Source organism: Copadichromis virginalis, linkage group LG22, assembly GCF_057382275.1.
Source record: "Copadichromis virginalis isolate Kocher_CV1m ecotype Utaka linkage group LG22, C_Virginalis_male_GT1.1, whole genome shotgun sequence".
Taxonomy (NCBI): Eukaryota; Metazoa; Chordata; class Actinopteri; order Cichliformes; family Cichlidae; genus Copadichromis; species Copadichromis virginalis.
This window is the reverse complement of record NC_140638.1, coordinates 24,893,808-24,921,612: the sequence shown is the minus strand read 5'-3', so window position 1 is coordinate 24,921,612 and position 27,805 is coordinate 24,893,808. Positions and strand designations below refer to the sequence as shown.

Sequence of the window (27,805 nt, the reverse complement as noted above, 5' to 3'; positions counted from 1 at the left end):
CGTCAAGATTTAACAGCTTAATGGCAGATGGCCTCTTCTTATGTATTCATACTTTCCACAGATCTGCAGTCTGCCTGAACTACTGGCGTTTGTTCTCAACACTCTAAAAAGAAAAAGAAAAAGGAATGTCTTGGCACATGGGTATAATTTTCAGACGCTGGCTCAGGAGGATCGGGATGCAGATTTCCTCAAATTCCAAGGCGATGTAACACAGAGTGCTGCCTACATCCACGGCAGTGACCTGTGGAAAAAAGTCATAACGCGTCTGGGCACAGACATCACGCAGTATCTCCTGGAGAGCTGCTCTGTGTTTGTGGCAGTTCCTCCTTCGTGTGCTTTCCAGGTGTGCGGCCCTCCAGTCTATGACAGGGTGTCCATGACCACGGCCTCTTGTGGGTTTTTTCTCCAGCCGCGAGTCAGGAAACATAATCGTACCAAGACTGAGAGCTGTCGAGGGTCAGTGAGTTTGAAACAGAAACGCACAGTTGTGACTCCTGCAAGCAAGAAGATGAAAAGAAGGAATAAAGGAGGGACAAAAGGGAAAAGAAAACGGGAAACTGGAGAAGAGGAGGAGGTGGCAGTTTGTTCAAGAAAGAGGAGGCGAGTAGCATCTGTAGAACATCAACAGGCGATCCAACAAGTTGGCTCTGAAAAGGAAGGACAGGCCGTGGCTGTGGAATCAGCACCACCTACAGCTTTCAAACAGCCTGTTGAAATGCCAACATTTGTACTTCCCTTGGAGGGTGGTCCTAGTTGGAGAACAGGGATTTTCCCCCCTTTACCACCCTCGCAATGTTTTATCCGTACCCTGGGATTCCTGTATGGGGGCAGGGGCATGCGTGGCTTTCTTCTTAACAGGAGGAAGAAGACTGCTCATGGATCCAGAAGGCTTCAAGGACAAGATCTGGTAAGAATAGTCTTCTTCGAGGGACTAGCGCATTTGAATGGAGTAGAGAGGAAGCCTAAAAAACTCTCCCAGCGGTTCTTTGGCTTGGTCCCCCTGTTTAGGCAGCTCTTACAACAACACAGGAGATGTCCCTACACCAGAATACTACAGAGGTTATGTCCATCAATGGAGGAGAGCAATGCAGGACAGGGAGAACTAAACTCACTCTTACCTCAGCACTGTGCACCGCACAGGGTTTACCTGTTTGTCCGGGAATGCCTCTCTTCTGTGATCCCACAAGAACTGTGGGGCTCTGATCAAAACCGGCTGCATTTCTTTGCCAGGGTCAGGACTTTCTTGCAAAGTGGCAAGTTTGAGAGGCTCTCACTGGCTGAACTGATGTGGAAGATAAAGGTGAATGACTGTGATTGGTTGAAGAGGAGTAAAACAGGTGAGGTTAGCACCAATGGTCTTTTTTTTTTTTTTTTTCATGGCTTCGTGTTTCATGCCCGACCTAACTAATGTAACTCATCTGCAGGCCGTTTTCCACCCAGCGAGCTTGCGTATCGGACACAGGTCCTGGGTCAGTTCTTGGCTTGGCTTCTGGATGGATATGTTACAGGCCTTGTGAGAGCCTGTTTCTATGCAACAGAGAGTATTGGGCAGAAGAACGCCATCAGGTTCTACAGGCAGGAAGTCTGGACCAAACTGCAAGAATTGGCCTTCAGGTACACTCACACAACATTACTACAGTAGCCAGCATACATACAGACATGAGGCATACTTCCAAAAAAAAGGAACAAAATTTTCTTTTCATGTAGAGGTCACCTTTCCAAAGGCCAGATGGAGGAGCTGACTCCAGCTCAGGTGGCATCCCTGCCCAAAGGCACCGTCATCTCCCGCCTTCGCTTCATTCCCAAGACTGATGGCATGAGGCCTATCACACGAGTCATAGGAGCAGATGCCAAAACAAGGGTACGCACCAACAGTTACCTCAGACTTGTCTGTTATTACATCCTGTGTCCATGGGCTGGTTTTTCAACTTTTCTTTGGTCCTCCCTACAGCTCTACCGAGGTCGTGTCAGGGACTTGCTGGATATGCTGCGGGCCTGTGTGCGTGCCACTCCATCACTACTGGGATCCACAGTGTGGGGGATGACTGACATCCACAAAGTTTTGTGCTCTTTGGCACCAGCGCAGAAAGAAAAACCACAACCCCTCTATTTTGTTAAGGTGAGTTGTTACATTTAATAGTTTGGCAGAGAACTTTCAATTTATTTTAAGGATAATACAGCTGTAAATTTCAGCACACTAATATGGACATATTGTATAGGTAATGCATAATTTAGCTTTTTCCTCTTTGTTTAAGATGGACGTGAGTGGAGCCTATGAGAGTTTGCCGCATGACAAACTCATAGAGGTGATTGGCCAAGCCCTGTCACCTGTCCACGATGAACTCTTTACCATCCGCCGCTATGCCAAGATCTGGGCAGACTCACACGAAGGCCTGAAAAAGGCCTTTGTCAGACAGGTAGCCATCCGATCTGCAAACATGCTTATCTGAGAGCATACATAGTATTAATTAGTCCAAAAATGACATTTATGGTAATATTAGTTAACATCACATTACTTAAACTAGTGTTATACCTGCTAGCCTGGTGTATTTGTTGGATTAAAACGCATACATTTTAATTTACATGTTATTCTTTATTTTTATTATATCGCTACGTACAGTGCGACTGCAAAAAGGGCTGCTCATAAGCACCAATCAAATCAATTAAAAAAACCATATTTTTCTTCTTCTGTGCAAACTACATATTCATTATATAAACTAGTCAGTCGGACTGATTATTAGACACTGTAACTTACTGTCAGTGTCACCGTCAGATGAACACAGGCACAGTTATGCTTGACAACACATTCCAGTGACTCTCAAAGTGCCACTGTACTAAAATTATTTAACAAAATGTATTTATGAACAACAACATGCCTGCAGCATACATTTAATGTTGCTGTAGTTCAGCTGCTAGACATATTATATGTAATTTGTAAGGATTAGAGTGTTATAAGCGATGTAGATGTTGATAATCCTGCGACCTTACCCAGTTTATATAATGAGTTTCATCCAGATTGATCCGTGCATCTAGGAGGAGTTAGTGTATGTATGCCTGTTCCCTATCATAAATATAGTTACATGTCTGGTTAAACCAAGTCACTCCAGCTATACTGACATTATGACCAACAAATAACCCAGCACAACCATCTAGATCAGCAGTGGGCAATTAATTTTAACCGATGGAAATTAATGTGTGCCACACCCTGATCTAAGCGCACAGGTCAACAAACACGTCGCTGAACCCTTTGGCAGACATGGCCATCAAACTAAGTTAAACTCAATTTAAGAAGAAGAATCTGTGAAAACCACCATATATAAACATTATTTATGAGTGAAAGTCGGTCTTTTTTTGTTTTGGTTAACACAGGCAGATTTCCTGGAGGATAACATAGGATCCACCAACATGAAGGGCTTTTCGACGTCATTGCAGAGAAAAGGCAAAGTTCATCACGCCATCCTGGTTGAACAGGTAACTCTGGCTTCATCGCGTGGTTTGCTGTGGCTGGGCAAATTGTGTGCTTAAGTCCTGAACGCATTACTTTTCCTTGCTGCAGCACTTTTGCTCAGATCTTCATGGCAGAGAGGCATTGCAGTTCTTTACCCAAATGCTAACTGGGAGTGTTGTTCAGTATGGGAAAAAGTAAGATTCTCGAACACCGTTTTCTAAAACATTTTGATGTCATCAAGGCAGTTACGTCTATTTTGTCCCTTTATGTTTCAGGACGTACCGTCAGTTCCGGGGGATTCCTCAGGGATCGGTTGTATCTAGTTTGCTCTGCTGCCTTTGCTACGGCCACATGGAGAATCTCCTGTTTAAAGATATTCCAGGACACAAAGGGTACATTAGACCTCGCTGTATTTCAGTCAGCTCCAGCTTGTATACATATTACCCATCATGGGCAGAAGAGGGCACTCTTTCTGTGCTGTAGCTCTTGATTTGGTCCACTGTGGCTGTTATTTTGCTCTCCTTGTGTCCTGCAGGTGTTTGATGAGACTGGTGGATGACTTCCTTCTGATTACACCAGACCAACATGAAGCACAAGCTTTTCTCAAGTATTACTTTCAGTTCAGTTTTAAATATTCTGTGTTACTGCACAATATATTTTGGAGTAGGGGACTGGAATGGGATTTGCAGTTTTCTGTATAACCCCAAATAAATGCATCCACATATATAGTTATTCTGAACAGCTTGCTTGAGACAGTGGATGACCTGGTGAGCTGCACAAAGTCTCAGTATAAGAGAAATAGAGAGTTTTTACATGTATTTATTTATTTTTCAAACTGCAAATCATGCAAAGCTGCTTATTTTAGTGCATTTATAATGCCGCTTGCTCTTTGTGTGTAGGATCTTGCTGGCCGGAGTGCCACAGTATGGTCTGGCAGTCAACCCGCAGAAGGTGGTTTTGAACTTTCAGGTATCGGGAAGCGCGGCTTCCTGTCCCGACATTCGCATGCTGCCCCCTCGCTGCCTCTTCCCCTGGTGTGGACTGCTGCTGGACACCCACACACTGGACGTCTATAAAGACTATTCCAGGTGAAAGGTCCATTCCAGCTGTAATTATACTGCACAGTTATTGTGTTATATTGTGGTGTCTCCTTGGGCCTGTTGTCAAGGCTTTATAGTTTATGGCTGAACTTTGTTCCTACTCATAAACGTGAGCCAATTCTGGCATAGATGAATGATCCTCTGGTCAAACAAAAATCTCTCTGTAGTTCTGAATGTTTTGTTGTTTTTAAATTTTCTTGCTTTTTTTCTTGTTTCACAGCTATGCTGGACTGTCTCTGCGCTACAGCCTTACTCTGGGTTCATCCCACTCTGCAGGACAGCAGATGAAAAGGAAACTAATGGCTATCCTCAGGCTCAAGTGTCATGCCCTGTTCTTTGACTTGAAGGTCGGGAACAAAAATATTTTTAAGACGTTTCAGAATGCCGTAACTGTTAAACATTGACACGTTCTTTTAGATCTGATGATTGTGGACAATTATGGGAAGGTGCAGTTTGGCAAAAGCTGAGTACACAGATCAAAACATGCTGTTAAGAGAAACTTGGACTCATTTCTCATCTTTCTTAAGATATTTTGATCAGCTATTTTTAAACTATATATTCTTTCTACGAAATGTATATGTTAATATTATACAGACACTGAAGCATCACCAGCATGCTATGTCCAATGTCTGTGTCAAAAGTACAAGCTAGAAAGATGCCAATCAAGGTAAATGAGTCCTTGAACAAAATATCCAATAAAATGACCGACTGGTGATTTTAAAAAAGTAATTTCTACAAATGCAATATAATTATACTAATGGCAAAGAATTAGTTGAACTTTTCATGTACTTATTAGATACATTTGACAGGTTGTAATACTGCCAGGTTTAGGTGTTCAAACTAATGACATGATATTCAGAGTTTGAGTAGTACAGCTTTGACTGAAAATAAAAGCCTGGTTGCTCACGAAGTCGGCTACTGGAAAGAAAGATTAGCTGGTGAGAGCAATCTTATTGATCTGGCAACTTTGCAGGATGTCAGAAGAAGTGTTGCACAGATATGAAAGGGTAGAAAGCTTTTCTTTTTTTTTTTTTCAAGACTTGGATGTTCGACTGGACCATTCTGTTGCACATTAGCTGGCATCCTGGAGATCATTGTCTTGTTTCATGGCTCAGTTTCAGCCAAGCTTTGGCTTTCAGGCAGATGCCCTCACATTTGATCCTAGCGTACTTTGTAATACACGGGAGTTTATCGTCTCAATGGCTGTATCCCAATTCAGGGTCTGCAGCCTAAAAGTACGCAGCCTTAACGGCCCACAAGGGCCGCGTACTTAAAGACCGCTAACGCCGGAAGTGTGAGGCTTGTGAAATGGGATGGTCTAGCCTCCGTCGTGCTGCCAAGGTTGCCTAGCAACCATGATACTAACAGCTGGAAACGTGTCATACAGCTTTGTTTGACAGAAATGAAGGAGAAAATCTTTTGTTCATTTGTTTGTTTGTTTGTTTCTACATGAGCTTTGATCATTCTCTGTAGGATTAAGGTCAGCTATTGGACGGCGTGTATTTTAAAGTAAAGGCTTTAAAACCAAGTTAGTACAAACGTCACATAACTTTGCCGACATGTGGCCAACAGTAATGTTTTAGTGTTCTTCGTTATTAAACATTTGCACATAAATAAGTGACATAATATTCAGTACTTACTTATAGTTCAAGTACGGAATATAGCCCGTCATCCGCTGTTTTTTTTTCGGCAAAATTATCCACACCCAGCGCCGCGCTATGCATTCTGGGATATGTTGGGCCACGAAGTCTACACCGCCACATCCTTAAAATTCAGGGAAATGAAGGACGCATTTGAGGGCCGCATTTCGAGCAGCCTTCGAATTGGGACAACCTTCGTCGCGTCGCTGTGACATAATCGGCCTTAAAATGCGGCCTTTAAGGCTGCAGACCCTTAATTGGGATACAGCCAATGACTGCAAGGTACCCGGGACCTGTGGCTGCAAAAAAAAGCCCAAATCATCACCCCTCCACACCGTGTTTGACCGTTGGCATGAGGTGTTTGTGCTGATGTGCTGTTTTTATCAAACAAATTGGAGATTATTGCTTTTCAAAATAATCTCCAGTCTGGTCTCATCTGTCTAAAGCACATTGTTCCAGAAGACTTGTGGTTTGTTCGAATGCAATTTTGTCAAGCTAAGCTGCGCTGCCATGTTTCTTTTTTTCTTTTTCTTTTTTTCCTTCCCTCTTACTCAAATTTGGTCACACTTGGCTCAGAACAGGACGGCACAGGTCAAAGCTCGAATACTGGGCCTTCAAAATGCACAGCCTAAAACCAATGTGCGATATCACTGAGGCGATGTCCATCTTTTTATACAATTGTACTTTTGAGGAAAAACCAAAGTGACCATAAAGCAATCAAATTCAATTCCCAGCTGTAAAGCATGGCAGAGGGAGCAGCAGGGTTTGGAGCTGCTTTCTGTTTTGACTAACAGGAAAATCCGACCTGAGCAATCAATGAAGAAATCTTGTATCAGTATGTTAGTAAACTACTTGCTTTCCGTTACATTAATCTATAAATTTTTCTCCTCAGACTAATTCTCTTGAAGCGGTCTACAAGAACATGTACAAGATGGTGCTGCTGCATGCGTACAGGTACTGTTGTCAGTGTCAGATTGGTGCATTTACCCACCTGTAACATCAAAATACATGGACAATAAACACAAACTGGGAACCTTCAACATGAATCGCTTCAAGTTGGGTAAAAATCTGGGTTATATTAATCAGTACCTGCACCGAGCTTAGAAATAATTGTCCCGTGGCTCCCCACACTCTCTAGCAGATCATTACATGAAGGAACCTTTTAAAAAAAACAAGCGCGTCCATGCTCACAGGTGTACACAAGGGTGCTCTCACACACAAACTACACCCTTTTTGGCTCCTACCTCAAAGCACACTGTGTTCTGTTGATCTTATGTGCTGCACAATAATGTTTAACATTTAGTATTTACTGTCATATTCCCATACATCATTGTGATGTTGTTTATTCTATTACTCTTGTTCTCTTCTGCTTGTTTTCTTTTTTCTTTCTCAGCAGGTGATCGATATATGCATTTTTTTTCTCTGCTCATTCAGTTGTTTTTTGTTTTTTGCCCTTCTCCCCCGTCCCTCTTCTCAGCTGTTTCTCTTTCCCTCTTTCTTTCCCCCAGTCAAGTCTGTCCCGTATTCAGCAAGTGAAGATAAAATAAACAATAAAAGGTGAATCAAATGGACCATTACGGCAAGGCTGGGATGGTCAATTTGGTAAAGTAAATCCGTTGGGCATCTTTCTTTGCCTTTAGACAATAATTCTGATGGCAAAAGAGCCAAACGGGACAGGCAAAAAAAAAAAAAAGAAATAATTGTCCTGTTGTTTATCTCTAAATGTAAATGTCTAACTGAACCTGTCCTCATTTACAGTTTTTGTGTGAGTCTTCCTGTTTTTTTTTTTCCTCTTCAGATTTCACGTCTGTGCCCAAAGTTTGCCCTTTGGTCAGACCGTTTCCAAGAACCCCGTCTTCTTTCTGCAGCTGATATGGGAGATGGCCCAGTACTGCAACAAGCTCATCAGACGCAGCAACAAAGGCAACTTTTGCATTTCACAGCAGCACTTTGTTACTGATTGGTAATAGTGGGCAGTAGTTTGATATAAACACGTTCAAATCAAGTAATAGCATCTCTGCAAGTTGTATTGTGAAGTAAGATCCTGCAGTTTTAAAGAGTAATGTGGGTAGTTGGAAAAAAACAAGATGTTCAGGTATAAGAAGACTGACAACCAGGGCAAAAAATCCAGCACTGCTATGATGTGCTTAATGTTTTGGACCTTAGCACATTTTACTTTGTGCCTTTTTTGCTCCTCAAGTTTTACTCGGTTGCTCTTCAATCTGGGAACTTTATGGTTTGATCCATTTTGGTGACAGGGATGCTTCCCTCTCATTTTCCTTATAGATTTAATATTTACTTAAGATAGCAGCCACACAAGCTGGATTTTAGAGGTAGAGATGCACTCAGAGTACTGCTGTGGTGTCCTGTTTACCATACTATAGATTTGTTTAAGCCGAACAGCAAACAGCAGTGGCATCAGGCTCGTGGCCAGCAGAGGGCGCCCTTTTCGGGTGATGTCGCTTGTGAAAGCTCAGTGAGAGTGTGATAATTGTGTCGCTAACACCCTGAGATGTCAGTGCTCCCAGTTAAACGAGCAGATGAAAACAGGAGAGAATACAAAAATGTATTATATTACCTGAAACGGCAGACTCAGGATCAGTTACAGCAGTTAAACTTACTCCTCTCCAAACTGGATGTTGGCAAATAACAGCAGAGCCAAGTTAATGTGCTCCTGTGAGTTAATGAGTCCCACATACTTGCGAGTTGGACGCTTTCAGAGCTGTTATATTTTATCCTTTTTCATTTTCAGTTATCTACATCTTCTTAATCACTGCGTGCTAGTTTAATGTCACTTATTTTTAAATTATATAGATGGTATTGTATTTAATGCATACTTTATTTTTTTTTATTAGCACCCCTGCGGAGACCACACTCCGCAGGGGTGCTAATTATTCTTGTGCAAACAGTTTAAAGGAGCGAGGAATATAGTGGCGTCAGGGTGACTGTGTGGCAAATGGTTAACATGGTTCGAGGCTTCGTCGGGTCAGGCAGTGGGAATTCCAGTAACAGAAGTATACTTTCTATCAAGGTGCTCCCACAATGCTTCAATAACTTGAACAGCAAATTGCAAATTTGGATTAATCACTCTGGAAAACCTGTTTCCGGTAATTTACAGTTGAGTTCTTATTAAAATTTGGCATTTGGGTTAGCTGCCCTTTTTATGTTGAACGATTCAGGCCAGTGTCAAGTGGCTTAACAAAGAAACAGTCCTGTGAAAATGGTCATGACTGAAGTGAAAATGAGTGAAAAAGCAGATGATGTCCAAAGAAAAACTTTAAAAGATCTTCATAAAGCCCGGAGAACTGCTGCTCAAGACTGCTTAAAATGTCCAGCTAAGAAAAATATGAAGGGTGGCTCAAGACTTTTGCACAGCCAGATATTTTCTGATGTTCTAGAAGTAGAAGTTCTTCTACTTCTACTTCTGTCAGTTATTTTGGCATGTGTTCAGGATGTATGGTAGTAATTTGCGTTTGTTTTCCATTATAGTTCATTCTGTGTATTCATGGTACGTTTAGGAGAATCAGGAGATTTATAACCTCATTCAGCCTGGAAAGTTAAACATTAGACTAAACCACATAGTAAATTCCTAGTTTGCAGCAGTGTTGTGTGCGCTTAATTAACCCTAAGACTTTTGAATGTTTAAATAAATATAAACATTATTTACAGCGCACAAATTGCTGGGGATGATAGTTTAAACAGTTTCAATGTGATTTTGAGGATATTAGGCTGATGGTATCCTGTAATATCACAATATGTTGTCAGCATACGTACTGCATTGATATAACCATTTATTTTAGCAGGTTGCTATAGTATTACTAAAGTGAGTAAACGCTATGTTAATTTCATTAACATGTGTTATTATAGGATAAGCTAAACTATTCACTGGATAGTACTGGATTGTAACCCACAATTGCTGCAGTGTTACTGAGCTGTGATGTAAAATTCAACCCATTTTCCTTCAGCCACCTGAGCAAACACATTAATAACTTAATTTCTTCTCTCTTTGCCCCTCTAGGACTGATTTTAGGTGATAAGGCCCAGACGGGGATTGTGCAGTACGAAGCAGTGGAGCTGCTTTTCTGTCTGTGCTTCTTGCTGGTGCTGTCACAACACCGTCTTCTCTATAAAGATCTGCTCGCACACCTGCACAAACGTATGTAGTCTCAAAAGTGATGTTCAGATTCTTCTTCCAAAAAATGCAATTAAAATGTTACGCAAAGTACTCTGCAGAAGTCTGAGCATCTCAGTTTTCCTTTAGATTTTGTTGTTAAAATGGAAAATGGGCACAGTGATGAATTAAAACGTGTGCAAAAATACATGGAAATACAAGACAAAACAAAGTGCAATTCTAAAACAGTTGGAATTTGGTATGATTACCTTTTTTCTTTTACGTTTTCTTGTAATTTCTTTAAGGAGGCTTCAGGAATAGTTCTCCAGGCTTCTTGAAGCACATTCACAGCTCTTCTTTGGATCTTGGCTGTTTCTCTTTGAGGTCTGGGCTCTGGGGAGGCCAATCCAAAACTGATAGTGCTGCACTGTGTGTTTTTTCTATCCATTGCTTTTACTGCATTAGCAGTCTGTCTTGGATCATTTTGTTGCTGAAAAATGAGGCTGAAGCCAATTGGATGCTTTCCAGATGATCTTTCATTGTGGATAAAATCTGGCTGTACATTTCTTTTTTTCATGAGCCCAGCAATTTTGACGATCCCCAACACCACTGACACTTTTGTCAGTTGCAGACTCTTGTTCTGCTCACATATTAAGTTGTATTTGCATATCAAAAATAATTTGCTGCAGAGTCACAAATAACATCCAAAGAAGTGCATGTGCATACTATCAGTAGGAGTCTCTTTGTTTCCTCCCTACGTGCAAAAGGAGGAGACACGAAGAGACAGCCTGAAGGGGTCACGAGTTTGTGCACTTCTAGGAGGGGCATCCAGAAGGGCATCTGGTGTAAAGTCCCATATCAAACATGCAGATTTGTTTGCTGTGGTGAACCTTTGAGGACTACAGCAGGATAAAATAACCGCTGCCTGTGTGTATGTGTGTGTGTGGATGCTTAATTAGGCAAGAATAATTAAAAACAAAATAAAAGTACTACAGTTTGGAAAAATGAAGCTTTTCGATTTCACTACGAAAGGCTGTCCTTCCTGTCGCTTTCCAGGAAGGCTGATTCTTTTTAAATGTGGACTTTGTAAGAGGTGCACCTAATTTAGCCAATATACACATATCATTTTACATGTATAATCTGCAGTTTATTGGCACCTGTCATTTGATTTTACAGTTTGTCACCAAAGAAGGAAATAAAAAGCTTCTTATCTTTATCTTTTTACAGGAAAGCGCAGTCTGGAGCGGCGTCTGGGGGACCTGAGGCTGGCCAGGGTGCGGCAGGCCGCTAACCCCAGGACTCCAGTCGACTTCTTGGCCATTCAGACGTAAATTACTATTCCTAGTCCCAGTTTCCAACATGACCGCAGAACAATACTCGGAGATTAAAGGTATGGATTTATTTAATCTAGATTCCCTCCCCTTTTTTGTTAAAAACATATTAAAAGCCTTTTTTTTTTCTTTTGCTTTGTTTAATTCTTAAGTTGTAAGTGTTTTAACAATATATATCACCAAAAAAACCTCAAACCAATACATGACATCTTTCGGATCTAGAGTGTCAGGAAACATGTCTGGAAAACACAGTACTTAGTCGTGTGCTGCAAAACACTTAAGTGCTAAACCTCAGTCATAAATGCACACAATCAAACAACAGCAACCTGTCAAGATCGGTAATTGAAAGTCATGCAGCTACTTTAATAGAGCAGGTCTCAGCCCATAGCTGTGTGTGTCTTTGTGGACTTTGATTTACACCTTGTAGTAGTTTTCCATAAAGAGCATGTGAGGACATACGTCACAGAAGTTGTGAGCCATTCACGAAAGGATTGTTTTTTTTTACTTTTGTGTTACATCACATATGCTCAGTTCTTTAGATAATGCTAAAGTTGTTCAGAAATGAACAAACCTGAAGGGTTCTGTGTTCTTTTTTATTTTCTTTTATTTTTACTATGTTCAACTGTGCAGATTCATATATTTGGAGTCAAAGAAAGGTGTGTAATGGATATAATGTTATATTGGATATATGATATGTAAAAAATATGTAAAATGAAAATTAAGAATGTCACTGTTAAATAAATCCTGTTTTATTTTCAAGGGAAGTAATGTAATGTTTCATATGTCAAGTAAACATCAGAATCTGTATGAAATTCTAGTGAATTTTGATGAAAAGCAGTGATAAACATCTGGATTTTTGCTGTATGGCAGCATTTTTACTCTCCACAGTCCTTAAGCCCTTTGAGTCTTCTGTTCCTGTGTGTCAGTCACGAAGGCGTCGTTGTCGTAGGGATTCAATTCCATCCCAACCGAGGACTTTCTGAATCTGCCACGAAGCAGCTGGTAGAGGGCCACCAGAGGAATGGAAATCACAGGCACCACGCAGAGGAGGATGATTATGGCAAAGACCCAGTCTGGATAAAGCTTCTCTTCAGTTTCAGGGAATTTTTCCTGAAAAGAAAGATCAAGGTGGAAACAATGAAGGACATTTATTTATTTAATTATAAAATATGGTTTAAAATTGGTAAAATGCGCTAATTTTCTTTCTTCGGGTTAAATAGAGCGCAACAACCAGCAAGCAGGCAATTAGCTTAGCTTGACTAATTCAATTCATTTTTTATATTGATTTACTTTATTTAAATTCTATTTTTTATTGCTGTGTCCAGCACTTTGGTCAGTGGTTGCTGTTTTAGTGCTTTAGGGCTAACTTAAGGTTATCGAAACCAACCAAGAGATATTTCAGGCTCATAAAATCCCATAAAGGACTGAGCTGTCATTTTATCCCGCCGGTCTATATTTATTAATCGACATATTTGTTAAAATGTAGGTTTTGATAGACATTTTTAAACTCTTGCTTGTTTGTTAACAGACATTACAGATAGTCGCTTCTCAGGTAAAAGTCTGGCTGCTGGATTCATTTCAGAAGTCAGTTTGATTTTTAGTAGCATCTTCCTTCAGGATAACTCGCTATGACTCACAGCTCAGATCATTTCACTGTACTCAAATTGTCTCCACAATTAAAAGATCTCAATCCAGTAATGTACCTTTGGGATGTGATGGAACAGAAAATTGGAGCAGTTCTGAAGATAAATAAAGGAGCGAACAAACTGCACCTAATAAAATCTTGACTTATGAGTAGATTCATTCTTCAATTCTTGGCTTTCCTGCTTACATAATCTGGGTTCCATGCTTGATAGGTGGGACGTGTCTGTGCCTGGACAATCACATAGGCAACAAACACCACCAGGAGCAGTAAAGGACTGATCACCATCCAGCACGCCTTCCAAAAGATGTTTGGCCTCCTCCCAGTCATGATATAGATGTCGTCACTGAAACTGGCAGAGGAGACGTAAAACGGATATGAATTATGATTGTTAGTGAAGTTTACAGTGTTATGTTCAGGAAGAAGAGGAGAAAAAGTTACGTTTTCATTCCACGGAAGTAAATAACTCCAATAATCTCAAATAAAGCAATGATGAGCAGAGGTACAGATCCCACGTAACCATTAAACACCTCCACCCAGTAGTTGCCTGAGCTCAAGGTGAAGAGGAGCGCCACCAAGAAGGATATCAAACAGATGACCGCTGCAGAAGTGAAGAAGGTGAAAGTTTAAAAGAGGGAATTCAAAGGAAATTGTTTTTGACTTAAAAAGCACAAGCTGATGTGCAAGTACCTGATATGAGTTCCTTGGGCATCCACCTGGGCAATAGTTTGAGTTCATTGAGGGGCGCGAGGACACCCTCTATGTTACCAAACATGGAGGAGAGACCTAAACTAAAGAGCATGACAAAGAACAGTACGGCCCATACCTGCGAGCCTGGCATCGATATCACCGCTTCAGTGAACACGATAAAAGCCAGGCCAGTACCTGAAACACTCTGAAGATAAAAAAACAAGAAGCTAATGAGGATACTTGAAATGGCAATGTCTGAAAATGACCAGTGTTTGTGGATGGAGGGGCTCGAGGATAGAAGAATGACTATAAGATGGAGTGAGTACCTGCTTAAGTAATTTTTGTAGATCACACTCCCTCAGGGACAGACTCTGGAATTTCTCTGGATATGTCGTATTTAGATATTCATACCAGTAATCGTAGTTCTGCAGGGTTATGTTCTGGTCTGAGAACTCAAAGTAATTGGTCAGAGCCAGGATGTTCCTGCAGATAAGATTTGAAGAGTAAGTACTCAGGATCAGGCAAAGACGTAGTTGCAAAACCCCACCTAAAATAGGCATGCTTACGTACTCGTCTTTACAGGCGTTAAAGGCGGTGGTGGCTTTAAACCCCAGGATGGAGAAAATCGGAATGGAGGCGTAGATAGACGTTGCGCTGTTTATCACTCCCACAAGAACAGCGTCTCTCTCGCAGTTGTTTCTAACAACACAAAGAGCGAGAGAAAGACGAGCTTACTAATCACCCCGTGTTCACCGGGGGAGGTTAAGAAGTGTCTGTCCTTACTTCTCTTCATTGTAACTGGAGAAAGATATGAGACCTCCAAACGCCACAGAAAGAGAGAAGAAGATCTGCGTGGCGGCGTCCAACCACACCCGTGGGTCCGTCAGGGTTTGCCACTGTCACGAGCATAACATCTGATTAGGAAATCAGCTGTTTGTGGGACAAAAGATTAAAAATTTCACTCCAACTCACATCAGGGGTGAAGAGGTACAACAGTCCATCAGTAGCTCCAGGCAGAGTGAGGGCACGGATCAGGAAAATAGTCAGCACCAGGTAAGGGAAGGTAGATGTCACATACACAGCCTGAAAATATATAGAAACATTAAAATAACATGTTTTCTGGGGGGAAATGACAGATGTAATGACTTGGGAGAACAGTTTTGTAAGATAGAAACCACATATCGTGATAGCACAGGGTTAGGCGTCCAGTGTTCTGCAACCTATCATTAAATATTAAATGTTTTTGGTAGTTACACTGACCTTTCCCACGGAGTCGATGCCTTTGATGAAGCAGATGTAGACGATGCACCAGGCGCTGGCTAGACAGATCACCATCCCCCACTCCACGGAGCCGCTGATCTCGATGTCAGGTGTGATGTTGAGGGTTTCACGGTACCAGAAGTAATTTACCGGAGTGCTTTTTTTACACTCCAAATTATAGTCTACATGGACACACATACGCAAAAGATTTTGTAGACCAGCATAAGGCTGGAATGGGCCAAAGCACCATCGACAAGAAGGTTGGTGAGAAGATAACTGCTGGTGCGACTATTTGTAAATAGAACAAATATAAAATTACAATTGCCTCAAGCATGGAGTTGGAAGCATTATGCTTTGGGACTATTTTTCTGTAAATGGTGCCAATGTATGGGCCCACGTACTGAAACATCTTGGATGAGAAACCCGCAGCTGCAACACTGAACGTTGGTCACAAATCGGTCTTCCAATGTGACAATGACCCAAAACAGATCTTTATGGCAACAAAACAGTGGCTAAAGAAGAAGCACATTAAGGTCATGGAGTGGTCTTCCTAGTCTTCAGACCTCAGTCCTATAGAAAATATGTGGAGTGAAACTTTGAGTTGCCAAACAGCAGCCACGAAACCTAAAAGATTTGGAGTTTCTGTAAATAGAAGTGAACTAAAATCCTCCTGAGAATTTTGCAAACCTGCTGACCAACTACAGGAAACGTCTCACCGCTGTGATTGCCAACAAGGATTTTCTCTAAATCATGTTTTGGTGTGTTTGGTATTGTGTCTCTCCATTAAAATGAAACTACCACAAAATACTGTTCATTTGTTTAAAAGTGTGCAAAATTACAAATTCAGCAGAGCGTCAACAGTCCCAACACTGCATCATCATTGCTATTTACTTGTTCATCTCATGTCTTAGTTGTACCTATCTTTAAAAAAAATCATTGTCTTTTTTATTTTATGTTGTGGTGCAATGTTCCCTTTGTGCCATAAAGCTGTCCAGCAGTATTTTTTTTTTTTTACTGAATCTCTCTTGAAATGCTACCAAGAGCTTGGCAGGCAGCCATAAATCTTTACTGATAATCCTAAACTTTATCTTTGTTATTAAATCTGCAAACAGTGGAGCAGCAGCAGAATCACGGCGTACGGCCATAAATTTATCAAGCAAGAATAATACCGAGGTGTGCTCCTGTCTCACCTATGCGGCTTTCATTTAGTGGGCAGGTGCTCCACGGCAGGGGTTCCTGAAAAGAGTGGAAGAAGTACCACAGCACCCAGGCCAGAATGGTGTTGTAGAAAACGCCCACCAGAAACGATACAATCAAACAGGCGATGCCTGCACATAAGAAAGATTTTTTCAGGTATTAATTTTATTTTTTGAATTTAAAAATGAGGAATCTTTGACCGGTGTCAATTTCAACAAAAGAAACATTTATTTTTTGGTTATTCTGTTTTACTTTCTACTTTATTATTGTACATGATACAGTTGACTAAAGGGTTGAAAAACAACTAAGAATCTTAGATTAACTAATATGTCGTTAAAATAAAGCAACACACTCGAATAGTATAACTGTAGAGTACATAAAAACATTTACTATTACTTTTTGGGTTACCCACCTACTCCACCGATTACGGGATTGATGGTCTTCCAGACACCCACGCTGCCCTTCCGGAGCCTCTGTCCTACAGCCAGCTCAAGGAAGAGCAGGGGGAGGCCCTCAAACACCAGCGCTATCAGGTAAGGGATGAGGAATGCACCTGAAGACATGAAGTAAATATTTATCTTACAGTTAGGCATTTTTATGATTACAGTGCAAAGCTCTGCTAATGAAAACACACTGGTTTGCTGGGAATCGGGCTGACTTTTTTTTTTTTTTAAAAAGAAAAACCCACTATATTTACAAAATTTTAAAAAAAATTATTAACTTCTCGTGTCACCTCGCTGCTTCACCGTACGAGCTCCAAACCAAACATCTGAGGGGAGATTAACAATAGAAAAACGTGACTCAATTAAACAGACTAAGCCAAAGTTAAACAGACGCTCAGCAGATTTGAGAAACAGTCTTTTGGGAAGTCAATATGTGAAGGTGATAGAGCCCACACACATTTTCTGGACTGGCTGTTTACACAGCCTGACCCAGAGCAGGCTCCTATAGAACTCCGTGGCATGAGGACTCGGCGTATCTCTCTGGGTATATGAGGAAGCAAACAAAGGTGGATATATTCCTCACAAACAGTATGTAATGATTCCCATGGTTAATCAGGTATACATAAAGTTATTCATTTCCAGACAGGTTCAGGGACCGACCCGGTTTGTTCGTTAATACCTACTGAAACAAAATGGAAATGCAAACCGATTAAAGCATCTCTACACTGGATGATTAAACAGGACTCTTACAGATACTCTTACAGTAGGAGCGATGGTGTAAAGTGAGTAAAAGGGCAGCATCTCACCTCCTCCGTAGATTTGGCAGAGGTAAGGGAATCGCCACACATTTCCGATTCCCACTGCAAAACCAATACATGTCAGCAGATACTGAGCCTTGTTGTCCCACTTGGGTCTCTCCTCCGGCCCAGCGTCTTTTCCCATCCTCAGCTGGAAAAAAGACTCAGTGCAATTCCAGTTGTGTTACAAAAATACACCTAATGGAATTGTAGCATGCAGTCTGATCAAATTGCATATATTTTGTGGTTAGTCCAGAATTCTCCTGCTCCGTACTTTGGATGAATTACACTCCTGATTGGTTCGGTCTTCGTGATGTTCAGCACTCCTCTTTCATCCTCTGTGCGACCCTCCCGTCTCTGAGTCAGAGGTGCAGATTCTGTTCTTTTTGAGACATCCAGCCAGCAGGAAGTTTGGTGAAACACTTGCCAGGGTGATTTAATGGTTTTACCTCCCTCCCGCAGAATGGGAGTGTGCTGAAACTTGAATTAATGGATAACCTGGTGATGCTTTTCTCTGCTACACCGACCTACATCAGAGCAATCAGATACAGGGTGGAAGAGACATCAGGAGAGTTGTGCCGAACAGCTAATCAAACATTGTTCTCGCATACAATCTTCTTGCAAAATGAGTGAAAAGGTTACCGGGTCTTTCTGTGCTCTAGTTTGAGAATAGATGTACGCAAACCTAAATCTGAAGTGATGAAAGTCGATCTAATCAAATGATGTTTTTGATACATTTCACCATTAAGGGCATTTTTTCCAGACATAAAAGTCAATAATAATTTGTGTCCACATTTCTTACCTGTACCTGTGAACTCAGGTTGAGATTTAAACTGCAAATCCACACTCTTCCTTCCTCAAATATGATTTTTTTGAAGTGTTTTCTTTCTCCTGGCCAGTTGACATTTCCGTCGTCACTTCATGAATCCTTGTGTTGCAGATTTTTATGCTTAGATGCAGGCTTGATTGCTGTCTCTAGCTCTCTCTGATATTGCTAACATTCATTCCTAATCAAGCACACCAAAGCTGTCCCATTTCCTATATTATGGTCATATTAAGCAGCGATGTCCGCTTATGCATTGAAAAGAGCAAAAAACAAATCCAGCCAACGGTGTCTCAGATATTATGTGTGAAGTTTCTTTCACTGGCTGACTCTGCGCCGATTTTAATTCAAGTGCTCCGGTCAAAAGCCAAACAAGTTAGGCGTTACTAAACTGCCCCATCAGTGTTATATATATTCATGTGTCAGTCCTATTGTAGGAGCCAAATAGAGGTTTCTGGCCTACATCCAGGGTGCAAGGAGGACAGAATAAAGTCTGAAGGAGCAACTGAAGCACTAACAAAGAACTATTTTACTGCCTGACCTGCGCATTTCGACATCACGCCTTCATCACGGGTCATCATAAAAATCGATTTCTCAGGACATTTTTAATAGGCCAAGCGCAGAGTGGAAACATGACGACAGCCTATGTGAACTTACAATAATTTGCTGGTCCTTTGGATCATAAAGGGGAGTGTCTAATACATAACATGTAGTGGCACATTTAGTCGATGAGCTGGAGGTGCAATTATGATGTGGCGGTAAGATAATAATGTGCTTGATAACAAGTGCAGTTTGCACCTGAAACACCTTAATTATTATATATTAATTAATTTATGTTATGTTTAATTAGTGGATATATCCAAACTGCTTCTCTTTTCCCGGGAGAAGTGACATCATCACCTGTCAAGCATAGACATATTCAAACGTCAGTAAATTTAGTTAATAATTCTCAGTTATAGTTATTAAATCTTGCAGTCATCGGATTCTTTGATGTCTGAGTATTTAAAAATAAGGATCAAGTCTTTTTCAAACATTTGGTGACCATCTTTTATTCCCTTGTCTTCAAATTGATACAGTTCCACACGGCTGGTTTCTGCCACCTGCTGGTATGGATATGCTTCTGCAATGCATTCGGCATCCATCCATCCATCCGGCCATCCATCCATACACCTCTACTGAGCAGTTAAATGAACTAATCCTCCAATAACTCAACAATAATCTAATGGCAAAGCTTACTTAAATATGTATTCACATGTCAAAATATGTTACATTTTATCCCCACCATGACAAAAGTGCACTGATGAAAGAGACATGATGCTTCTGATGCTGACACAGTATTTAAATAACTTTTCCTTTATTAGACAAAATAAAATATTTTTGCCTGACTTGTTTAGGCAATTGTTTATATCTGATTAATGTCTTTCTCTGGCTTCATCTTTTTCTTGCAGCGTACAAAAACCAGCCTGCACAAGGCATAGACAGGCACCACCAGACTGGGAATTCCTGCCAAAACAAAGATGACCACATTGATCCATGAAGGGTAAGGTACTGATGCCAGAGTTGGAAATTCGTCCTGCAAACCATAAAACAGCACAATGAGCAAACAAGCCTGTTTTCATTACTGTTTAAACTTCACACAAGCAACTATTGCAAATATATATATAAATTAAATGAGGGGCCCCTCCCCCACCTGAATCCCTCAGAATCAGCTAACTTTTTTGTACTACAATAAAAAACACATTTAAAAAAGCCATGTGCCACCTTGATTGTCATGATATCAATAGGGGGCTTTCAACTGGTCATCATGAGCTTGTGAACCTCAGTTGGTGCCATAACGTTTGGCTGGATGGAAATATAATTTGTTTGACTCAACCCTCCAACCCGACACGCCAATTAAACAGCTTGCAGCTCCGTTGATGAAACCAACAGGGCGAGGCTTCCTGAACTTTTTGAACCCAACAGGAGAGTTGAAGGAGTTATTGCAGCTTTGCAATAGCTGTCAACTCCCCGCTTCAATCCATGAAAACAACCTGTAAACCTGTCCTGTTGTCTGACAATGAAAATCTGGAGGGTTTTTTTATATTATGCAGGTAAAAATTAAATTTCTTCATTAAATGTGGTAAAATAACATAAAAGAAAAACAGCTGATTCTGAGAGATAATGTTGATTGTTTTCTTTTTCCTTTTTTTTTTCAGATTTCACAGATTTTTATAAGAAGTGGTCTTTGTGAACTCACGTAGTCGGGGTCCCAGACTAAATAGGTGAGTTCTTGTTGGGCTTGAGTCACCAGGTAGAAAACTAAAATGACCAGGAGGATGAGAGGGCTGGTGAATCTCAGGGAAATCTGCCAGAAGATGCAAGGCTTCTTTCCAATCATGAACTCGATGTCTTCATTGAACCTGTCACACAAGAGGGTTTTCATGAAATTAAACTTGATTTAATTCATGGAATTATAACTTTATTTAAATAAAACAAAAACAAAAATGAAAGAACAAAAAGTAAATAGACTCATATTAAAGTAGAACCAATACAAAGATCAGTAAACAGTAAAGTTAGAACCTGTAGAAGCAATGTGCAAGGTGATTGCTTTAAGGGACAGTCTGCAGTGGTGGATGGACAAAGTTTCAAATGATGAGGTCAGCATGTGTACAAATGATCCCTACTTCTGCTTTTATGAAAAGTTGAGCGAGAAAGGATAACTATCATCTCAGACACACGGCTCTGGCTGTGAGCAAAGAAACTCTGCACACATGTTGTTCAAATGTTATGTTTAGGAGGGGCAGTCAGTCAGAAGGAAGTTGTTTTAAAGGGCATAAAAAGAGGGTGGGGCTGCACCAAAGACAAATATTGGCTGAATGAGAAATGCTTTTAAACAGTGGATTGTGCAAAGCTACAAATAATAAAAGTTGGAGCTGGAAATGAGCATAACATAGGCTCTTAAATATTTAATTGTTGTCCAACTGTGCTAAATGCACCAAATAAAGATTGATGACAGCCTGATTGTACAAGGTTACAGGACATCATGTTCCTGATTTTACAGATGTGTGGCTGCTTTATATAATCAGTGTTGGGACTAACGCGTTATTAAGTAACGCGTTACAGTAACTACGTTATTATTGTGGTAACGAGCACGGTAACTAGTTATTATGCCAAAATCAGGAACGCGTTACTCGTTACTGGGATTTAGAGAGGGTCGTTACTCGTTACTTCGTGTGGTGGCTATCACGGGGCTTCCACAGATTCAGTAACGTTAGCAAGTGGTGGAGGCCAGCAGGTGGATGAAGGAAAAGAGACCCGAGGCGGCCGCCGGTCCAAGTGTGAACTGAACTTCAGGTAAGAAGTTATGACCTGCAGTCTCTCTGGGTCAGATATAAACCAAGTTTAGGTGGAGTTTATTTTCGTTATTCTGACTTTTTCCGTACTGCGTGCTAGCTAGCATGACGGAGTTTCTATACAGCTGGGTGGTGCTATGAAGTTAATGATGTTGAACTTTATTTTGTTCATAAGTTATTAGAGTTGCCAACTGTCCCGTCTGGTATTCAGAGAAAATATTACGCGTTTCTTATTGAAGTGAAAAGGAACAGTTTGTCCCGTAATTCAGCTACAATGAAAAAGACACAAAGCTGGAGTTATTCTGTGTTTACGCTGCACAGCTGCCTCTCCTCTCATTCTCCCGTTTCTACTTCAATCATGAAAACTGATCAATGATCAGCTGATCGGCTCTCTTGTTTGTTTATCGCCCACTTTGCGCCGAAAGAGGAAACCAGCGGATGTCGCGCTAAACAACAGCAGCACGTTTAAGCTTGATCAGCTGTTGTTAGACTTTATTTAATATTAATTTCTAGTATCAGCTGATGTTTGCTGGAGCCACAGCTGTAAAGCTGCTGGTCATGATATGGTTTGGTTATCTGGTGAGAGGGAAACATGAAGATGAAAGCAGGAGATGTCCTTACTGGATCATCAGAGCTGTGATGGAGAAACAGGTTTACCTTTTAGGTGACATGGATGAGTTGAAGTTATGAACTGTTTCTGAGAGACAAATAACACCAGGATCCTTTTTTAGGTAGCTGACAGCTGGTAACTGTGCAGGGGCGGGTCTAGCAAAGTGTTGCCAGGGGGGCATGTAGGGCATTAACAGGGAAAGGTGGGCACAAAGAAATACTTTTCTTTCTTATTCTCATTTAAAATGTCTAGCTTTTAAAAAATAATTATCTGAATCTTACAACAAACGATTGATAGGTTGATGCATATATACCATCAGAACAGTGAACATCACTGTCACAACAGTTTTCATTCAAAGGCTTTATGATTTTTCCTATAATGGTGGGCCGGTCTCTAGTCAAAATGCCCAGGACAATTTTCTGTCCCAGTCCAGCCCTGTATGCAGCTCATCTGCAGTCTGGTGTTACCTACATCTTCCTATTCAGAAGGCAGAATTTCCGAGTTCTGAGTACAATCAAAGCACCACGACTGCAGTTTTTGTGTTGGATGTAAAAGGCGCACATGACGCTGTGACGTAGGCTAGAATCATGGCAGCAGTCAATGACGGTCCAGGCGTGGGATTTCTCTCGTGGAAATATGCACATTATCTTTTTCTTTCTATTGGTAGGTGGCACAGTGCACTGTGGCAAGTAAGCAAGCTAGAAGACTGGCAAAGTTATGGGAGCAACACATTAACAAGAGAATTCTGAGTAAAACCAAAGTTACTTTCCCTAGTAACTAGTTACTTTGAAAGTAACGAGTAACTTGAAGTAACTGAGTTACTTTTGAGAGAAGTAACTAGTAATGTAACTAAGTTACTATTTTAAAGTAACTTACCCAACACTGTATATAATACAATATTATCTAAAAGTACATAAACTTTGTGCACTAACCTGTCAATGCCATAGATGTAAACAACAGCTATCATCTCAGTCAGGCCAATGGTCAGCAGTGGGATTGATCCAGCAAAGTTATCGAAGAGAGTTACCCAATAAAGGCCTGACTGCTGTGCAAACAGCAGACAGATGATGAAGGATACAAGACACGTTACTCCTGAAAGACATGAAAACAAGGGAGCTTGTGTTAACATTGGGGTTGCAGGCCGACGTGTTGATTGTTTAGTCTTTGAAACAGAATACCTGTCAGTGCCTCTTGGGGCCATTTTTTAGGAAATAAATTCAAGTCTTTCAAAGGGACTACGACTCCTTCGATGTTGCCAAAAAGTGTTGAGAGTCCGAGGCAGAGAAGCATGATAAAAAACAGGACAGACCAGGCTGGGGAACCCGGCATTTTGGTAATGGCCTCTGTGAAGACAATAAAGGCCAGACCTGTTCCCTCCACTCCCTGAACAAACACAATGCAGATTAGAATAAAAATGGGAAATGGGAGTTTGATAGATTTTCATTAAAATAGGCACCTCACTGAGGAGTTTCTGCATGTCACAGGTTTTAATGTCCAGTCCAAAAACAGTATCTGGATTGGAGCTGTTCAGATGATGAAGGGCTGCATTGTAGTTGCTGGCAGTGATGCTGTCTTCAGGGAGTTCAAATCCATTTAGTAACATCCTGATGTTTCTAAGAAGACATTACAGTTGAGAATAGTAATAACAGGAGTATACATTAGTTATGCAAATAACCTTTTTTAGATTTTTAATTAAAGATGAAAAAGAAAAACACAAGAAAGTTAATTTAGGAATCTTAAATATTACAAACACTGACAAATCTAGGTTAGAAAAATTAAGCAAATATGGAAGAGCCTTAAAGCTGCATTCTATAAAAAAAAGCCACCAGGTGGCGATAGCTGTGGCACTTTTTTAAATCTTTTTTTTCCAATCAAGATGTCAATGATGAAAATGCTCAACTCTTCATAAACAAGCTGTCCATTTTTCATACATATACATATATACCAGTTAATAATTTTTGTTGTGCTAAAGCTCAAATGATTGTTTTTTGCAAGAAAAATGAGAATAATTTTTCAAAAGTTCCAAATTTTTCAAAAGGTTTTTAAAGTCCTAGTCAGCAAGTTTAGTGACATTTACTAAAATGATGTAGCAAACTTTCTCAAAGCCTTAAAATAAGCTTTACTCACTCACTGATACAGGTGTCATATTTGTCAGTGGCCCTGAAGCCAATGACGGTGTAGGTGACTGTGGCAGCATAGATTGAGGTGAGGCCAGTTATAATAGTCAGGCTCACCGCATCTTGCATGCAGTTGTTGCTTGGCGAAAGAAAGTAAAAATAGAAGTGAGTCGAATCTTACTGTAACAGTCATGTAGTGATACATTCAGTAAAAGGACTAGATGTTGCAGTCCCTGATAATGCATTGCTTTAAATGGTGAGAGTCTTGAGGGGTGGCTGTTCTGAGGAAAGGCAGCCCAGAAACTGGGGATTAGAGATCTGATCTAGATTATCAGAAAATATAAGCCTTTCTTTATAAGTCTTACTGGACAGGGTTGTAGCTTGAGAAGGAGATCAGGCCTCCCCATGCTAAACTAAAGGCATAAAAGACCTGGGCACCTGCATCCAACCAGGTTGTTGGGTTCATCAGCTCATCCACCTGCAAGGGTGAGATACACAGTGTAATGTGGCTTTGTATTAAGATATTTACACAATGTTACATGATGTATATTTATGATAGAACTTTGAAATACACACATCTGGTGTGAACAGGTACTTCACTCCGTTCATGGCTCCTTTAAGAGTCAGTCCTCTGATCAGGAAGATGGCCAACACTACATAAGGCAGGAGGGCTGTAACGTACACTGCCTGAGGTCATGAAAAGATGTGAAAAATTGTCAAATAACAGCAATAAGACTGATTAAGCAATGCTTGTTTTTGAAAAAAAGTTCAGTAAACCTTTCCTGAAGTACTGATCCCCCGTATGTAGCAGATACAGATGACTGTCCAGGCAGCTAACAGACAGATCACTATGGGCCACTGGAGTCCTCCAGAGTCTGTTATTGAGGCAGAGGCATTCAGAGTGACTCTGTAAAAGAAGTAATCCACTGTGGAGCTCTGCTGACACTCGGATATAAAGCCTGAAAATGCATAAAAGTCCACACTTGTGATTAGATATTGGAGACTAACAGATTCTAAGTATGTGCTTGTGTCTTTTCAGCTACCTGTTCGGTTGTCATTGAGAGGACACTGGGTCCAAGGCAGTGGGCCTTGAAAGGAATTAAAGAGATACCACATGATCCAGGCTATTAAGGTGTTGTAGTACAGGCCAATCAATAAAGAGACCAGCATGGAAGCAATACCTGTAGGAAAGGATCATTAACAAACATCACATTTACACAGGACCAAGCTTTCATTAACAACTTTGTGTTCCTGTAGTACCGATAATTCTCCCATTTGTTGCTTGGGTATGTGGTTGTAGAGGCCGTTACTTACCAACACCAGTCAGATAGGGGTTGATGGCCCTCCACACGCCCACACTGCCTTTCCTGAGTCGCTGGCCAATGCCAAACTCCAACAGCAGAAGGGGCAATCCTTCTAGCACCAGCAGGATGATGTAAGGAATCAAAAAGGCACCTGGAACATGTTGATCAGCAGCACAATTAGACAGTCAGAGGTGTTTGCAATACCTCACATACTTAGATACTTAGTAGTGGAATAAGGTTTGGAAGTCAGATGCTATTAAATCTGAGCTGAGCTGGTTTATGCAGGCGATCGTGGCTCAAGAGTTGCAGTTCGTCTTGTAATCGGAAGGTTGCCGGTTCGAGCCCCGGCCCTGACAGTCTTGGTCGTAGTGTCCTTGGGCAAGACACTTCACCCGTTGCCTACTGGTGGTGGTCAGAGGGCCCGGTGGCATCAGTGTCCGGCAGCCTCGCCTCTGTCAGTGCGCCCCAGGGTGGCTGTGGCTACAATGTAGCTTGCCATCACCTGTGTGTGAATGGGTGGATGACTGAATGTACTGTAAAGTGCTTTGGGGTCCTTAGGGACTAGTAAAGCGCTATACAAATACAGGCCATTTACCATTTATCAGCTGTTCCATGTGTGAACATTGATATGTTATACATGTGATATACATGTAACGGCTCTAAACGCCCATTCAGAAAATTCCAGATAATTATGAGATCCCATAGTCACCTATGAAAAATATATACACAAAGATAGAGATCTCAAAGAGAGTGGGAGCACGGTTCATATTCTCAGCAGTGGTGTAGATTGGTGAGCTGCAACCAGCAGTTAAACAAAAACTGACAGGGGCTTGCTGGGAGATCAGTGACATTAATACTTGAATTTTTAAAAATGGCTTTTTAAAAATGCCCCCCCCCAGTGAATGTGTTTCTTCGTTACTGAACAATGCTAGAGTGTGCATGAATTAGACAGCCACCGACACACATGACTTTTGTACATGTGCAGAAGGGCAATTGTTGTTTAAGCAACAACACTGTTATCATAGATTAAACTCTTGATTTCTGAGATGGCATTGCCATAGCAAGTACATGACACTGACAGCTTTTGTGGGCTATCAAGCTAAGACTGGTGGAGATCAGTGGTGGAGTCAAAGCTAATATTTTTTTTCTGTTTTCCATGAATTTAAAAAATTATTATTATTATTGTTTATTTGAAGGAAAAGGTCACAGCTTAAAATAAAGCTCTAATAAAAAATCTTTAATACACTGTATAATTTCTGCTTCAATTAAAACGTAGCTTTAATTTATCAAACATTATGTTTGCTGCCCAATAATGATCCTTGAGAGAAGTAAGGGCCCACCCCCCTTTTCCTTTAGCCAATTGTATGGTTTTAAATCTAATTCAGGGCCTTTTACCTTCCCAAATTTATCTTGACAACAATTTGTCCCATTCATTAAATTGTTTGTGGCTTATTTCTATTGGCAATGTTTAAAATAAATATCATAATGTAGCTTTGTTGGGATTCAGACACTTACAAATGTCAAGTATTAATTTCCAAAGCTTCCACTAAGTTTCCTTGACACACAGATTTTGTAACTTTTAAAACTATTTTCTAATTCTTTCTAATTCAGGAAAATGTTTAAAAGACAAAAACAGCAACATACCCACAAACCTCTATAACACTGCAATAAAAAATGACAATACTGTAATTGGAGACAGAAATAATGCGATGCTTTACTGTTTTCTTCTGGCCTTACCTCCTCCGTGGGTTTGACACAAGTAAGGGAATCTCCACACATTCCCAATCCCTACACAGAAGCCCACACATGTTAAAATGTACTGAGCTTTGTTATCCCATTTGGGTCTGTCACCATCTTCCTTTTCCATCTTTTCCAGGTCCTCATAGTTTGGGATCCTGAGATCCAGTCCTGGGTTGGGAAGAACCAGTCTCATGGTTGCCCAATAAAACAGAGATGTTAC

At 40.8% G+C, this 27,805-nt stretch overlaps 3 protein-coding genes and 1 long non-coding RNA gene across 5 annotated transcripts in view; 2 read left to right on the top strand and 2 right to left on the bottom strand.

Moving 5' to 3' along the window:
- Window positions 1–13,429, top strand: part of tert (telomerase reverse transcriptase) — a 14,298-nt gene extending 869 nt beyond the window's left edge. Inside the window, exons 2-17 of one of the 2 annotated variants that reach the window (XR_014917574.1) lie at window positions 62–1,337; window positions 1,425–1,614; window positions 1,708–1,861; window positions 1,952–2,119; window positions 2,256–2,417; window positions 3,370–3,471; window positions 3,557–3,642; window positions 3,724–3,840; window positions 3,984–4,055; window positions 4,348–4,536; window positions 4,769–4,895; window positions 7,081–7,142; window positions 7,987–8,111; window positions 10,207–10,344; window positions 11,527–11,689; window positions 12,501–13,429. Coding sequence is in view for 1 of the 2 variants with exons in the window: in XM_085446358.1 (XP_085302484.1) it covers window positions 62–1,337; window positions 1,425–1,614; window positions 1,708–1,861; window positions 1,952–2,119; window positions 2,256–2,417; window positions 3,370–3,471; window positions 3,557–3,642; window positions 3,724–3,840; window positions 3,984–4,055; window positions 4,348–4,536; window positions 4,769–4,895; window positions 7,081–7,142; window positions 7,987–8,111; window positions 10,207–10,344; window positions 11,527–11,630 (3,072 nt within the window). In the remaining variant the exon portion in view is untranslated. Of the gene's footprint in view, window positions 1–61; window positions 1,338–1,424; window positions 1,615–1,707; window positions 1,862–1,951; window positions 2,120–2,255; window positions 2,418–3,369; window positions 3,472–3,556; window positions 3,643–3,723; window positions 3,841–3,983; window positions 4,056–4,347; window positions 4,537–4,768; window positions 4,896–7,080; window positions 7,143–7,986; window positions 8,112–10,206; window positions 10,345–11,526 lie in introns of both variants that reach the window. The other variant, XM_085446358.1, reaches the window with a different exon arrangement.
- slc6a18 (solute carrier family 6 member 18) lies at window positions 12,515–18,171 on the bottom strand. The gene is made up of 12 exons (XM_085446361.1): window positions 17,669–18,171; window positions 16,832–16,972; window positions 16,413–16,550; window positions 15,223–15,404; window positions 14,935–15,045; window positions 14,746–14,858; window positions 14,533–14,661; window positions 14,289–14,445; window positions 13,963–14,167; window positions 13,714–13,873; window positions 13,462–13,624; window positions 12,515–12,740 (listed from the first exon to the last, which is right to left on the bottom strand). The coding sequence occupies exons 1-12, from the start codon at window positions 17,802–17,804 to the stop codon at window positions 12,522–12,524; spliced, it is 1,854 nt and encodes a 617-aa protein (XP_085302487.1). The 5' UTR covers window positions 17,805–18,171; the 3' UTR covers window positions 12,515–12,521.
- Window positions 16,867–19,983, top strand: LOC146683424 (uncharacterized). The gene is made up of 2 exons (XR_014917575.1): window positions 16,867–16,952; window positions 19,931–19,983. It is a non-coding gene; the product is annotated as an uncharacterized LOC146683424 (long non-coding RNA).
- LOC146683423 (sodium-dependent neutral amino acid transporter B(0)AT1-like) lies at window positions 19,525–27,805 on the bottom strand. The gene is made up of 12 exons (XM_085446359.1): window positions 27,583–27,805; window positions 25,856–25,996; window positions 25,585–25,722; window positions 25,319–25,500; window positions 25,118–25,228; window positions 24,907–25,019; window positions 24,552–24,680; window positions 23,881–24,037; window positions 23,603–23,807; window positions 23,357–23,516; window positions 20,719–20,881; window positions 19,525–20,055 (listed from the first exon to the last, which is right to left on the bottom strand). The coding sequence occupies exons 1-12, from the start codon at window positions 27,776–27,778 to the stop codon at window positions 19,885–19,887; spliced, it is 1,866 nt and encodes a 621-aa protein (XP_085302485.1). The 5' UTR covers window positions 27,779–27,805; the 3' UTR covers window positions 19,525–19,884.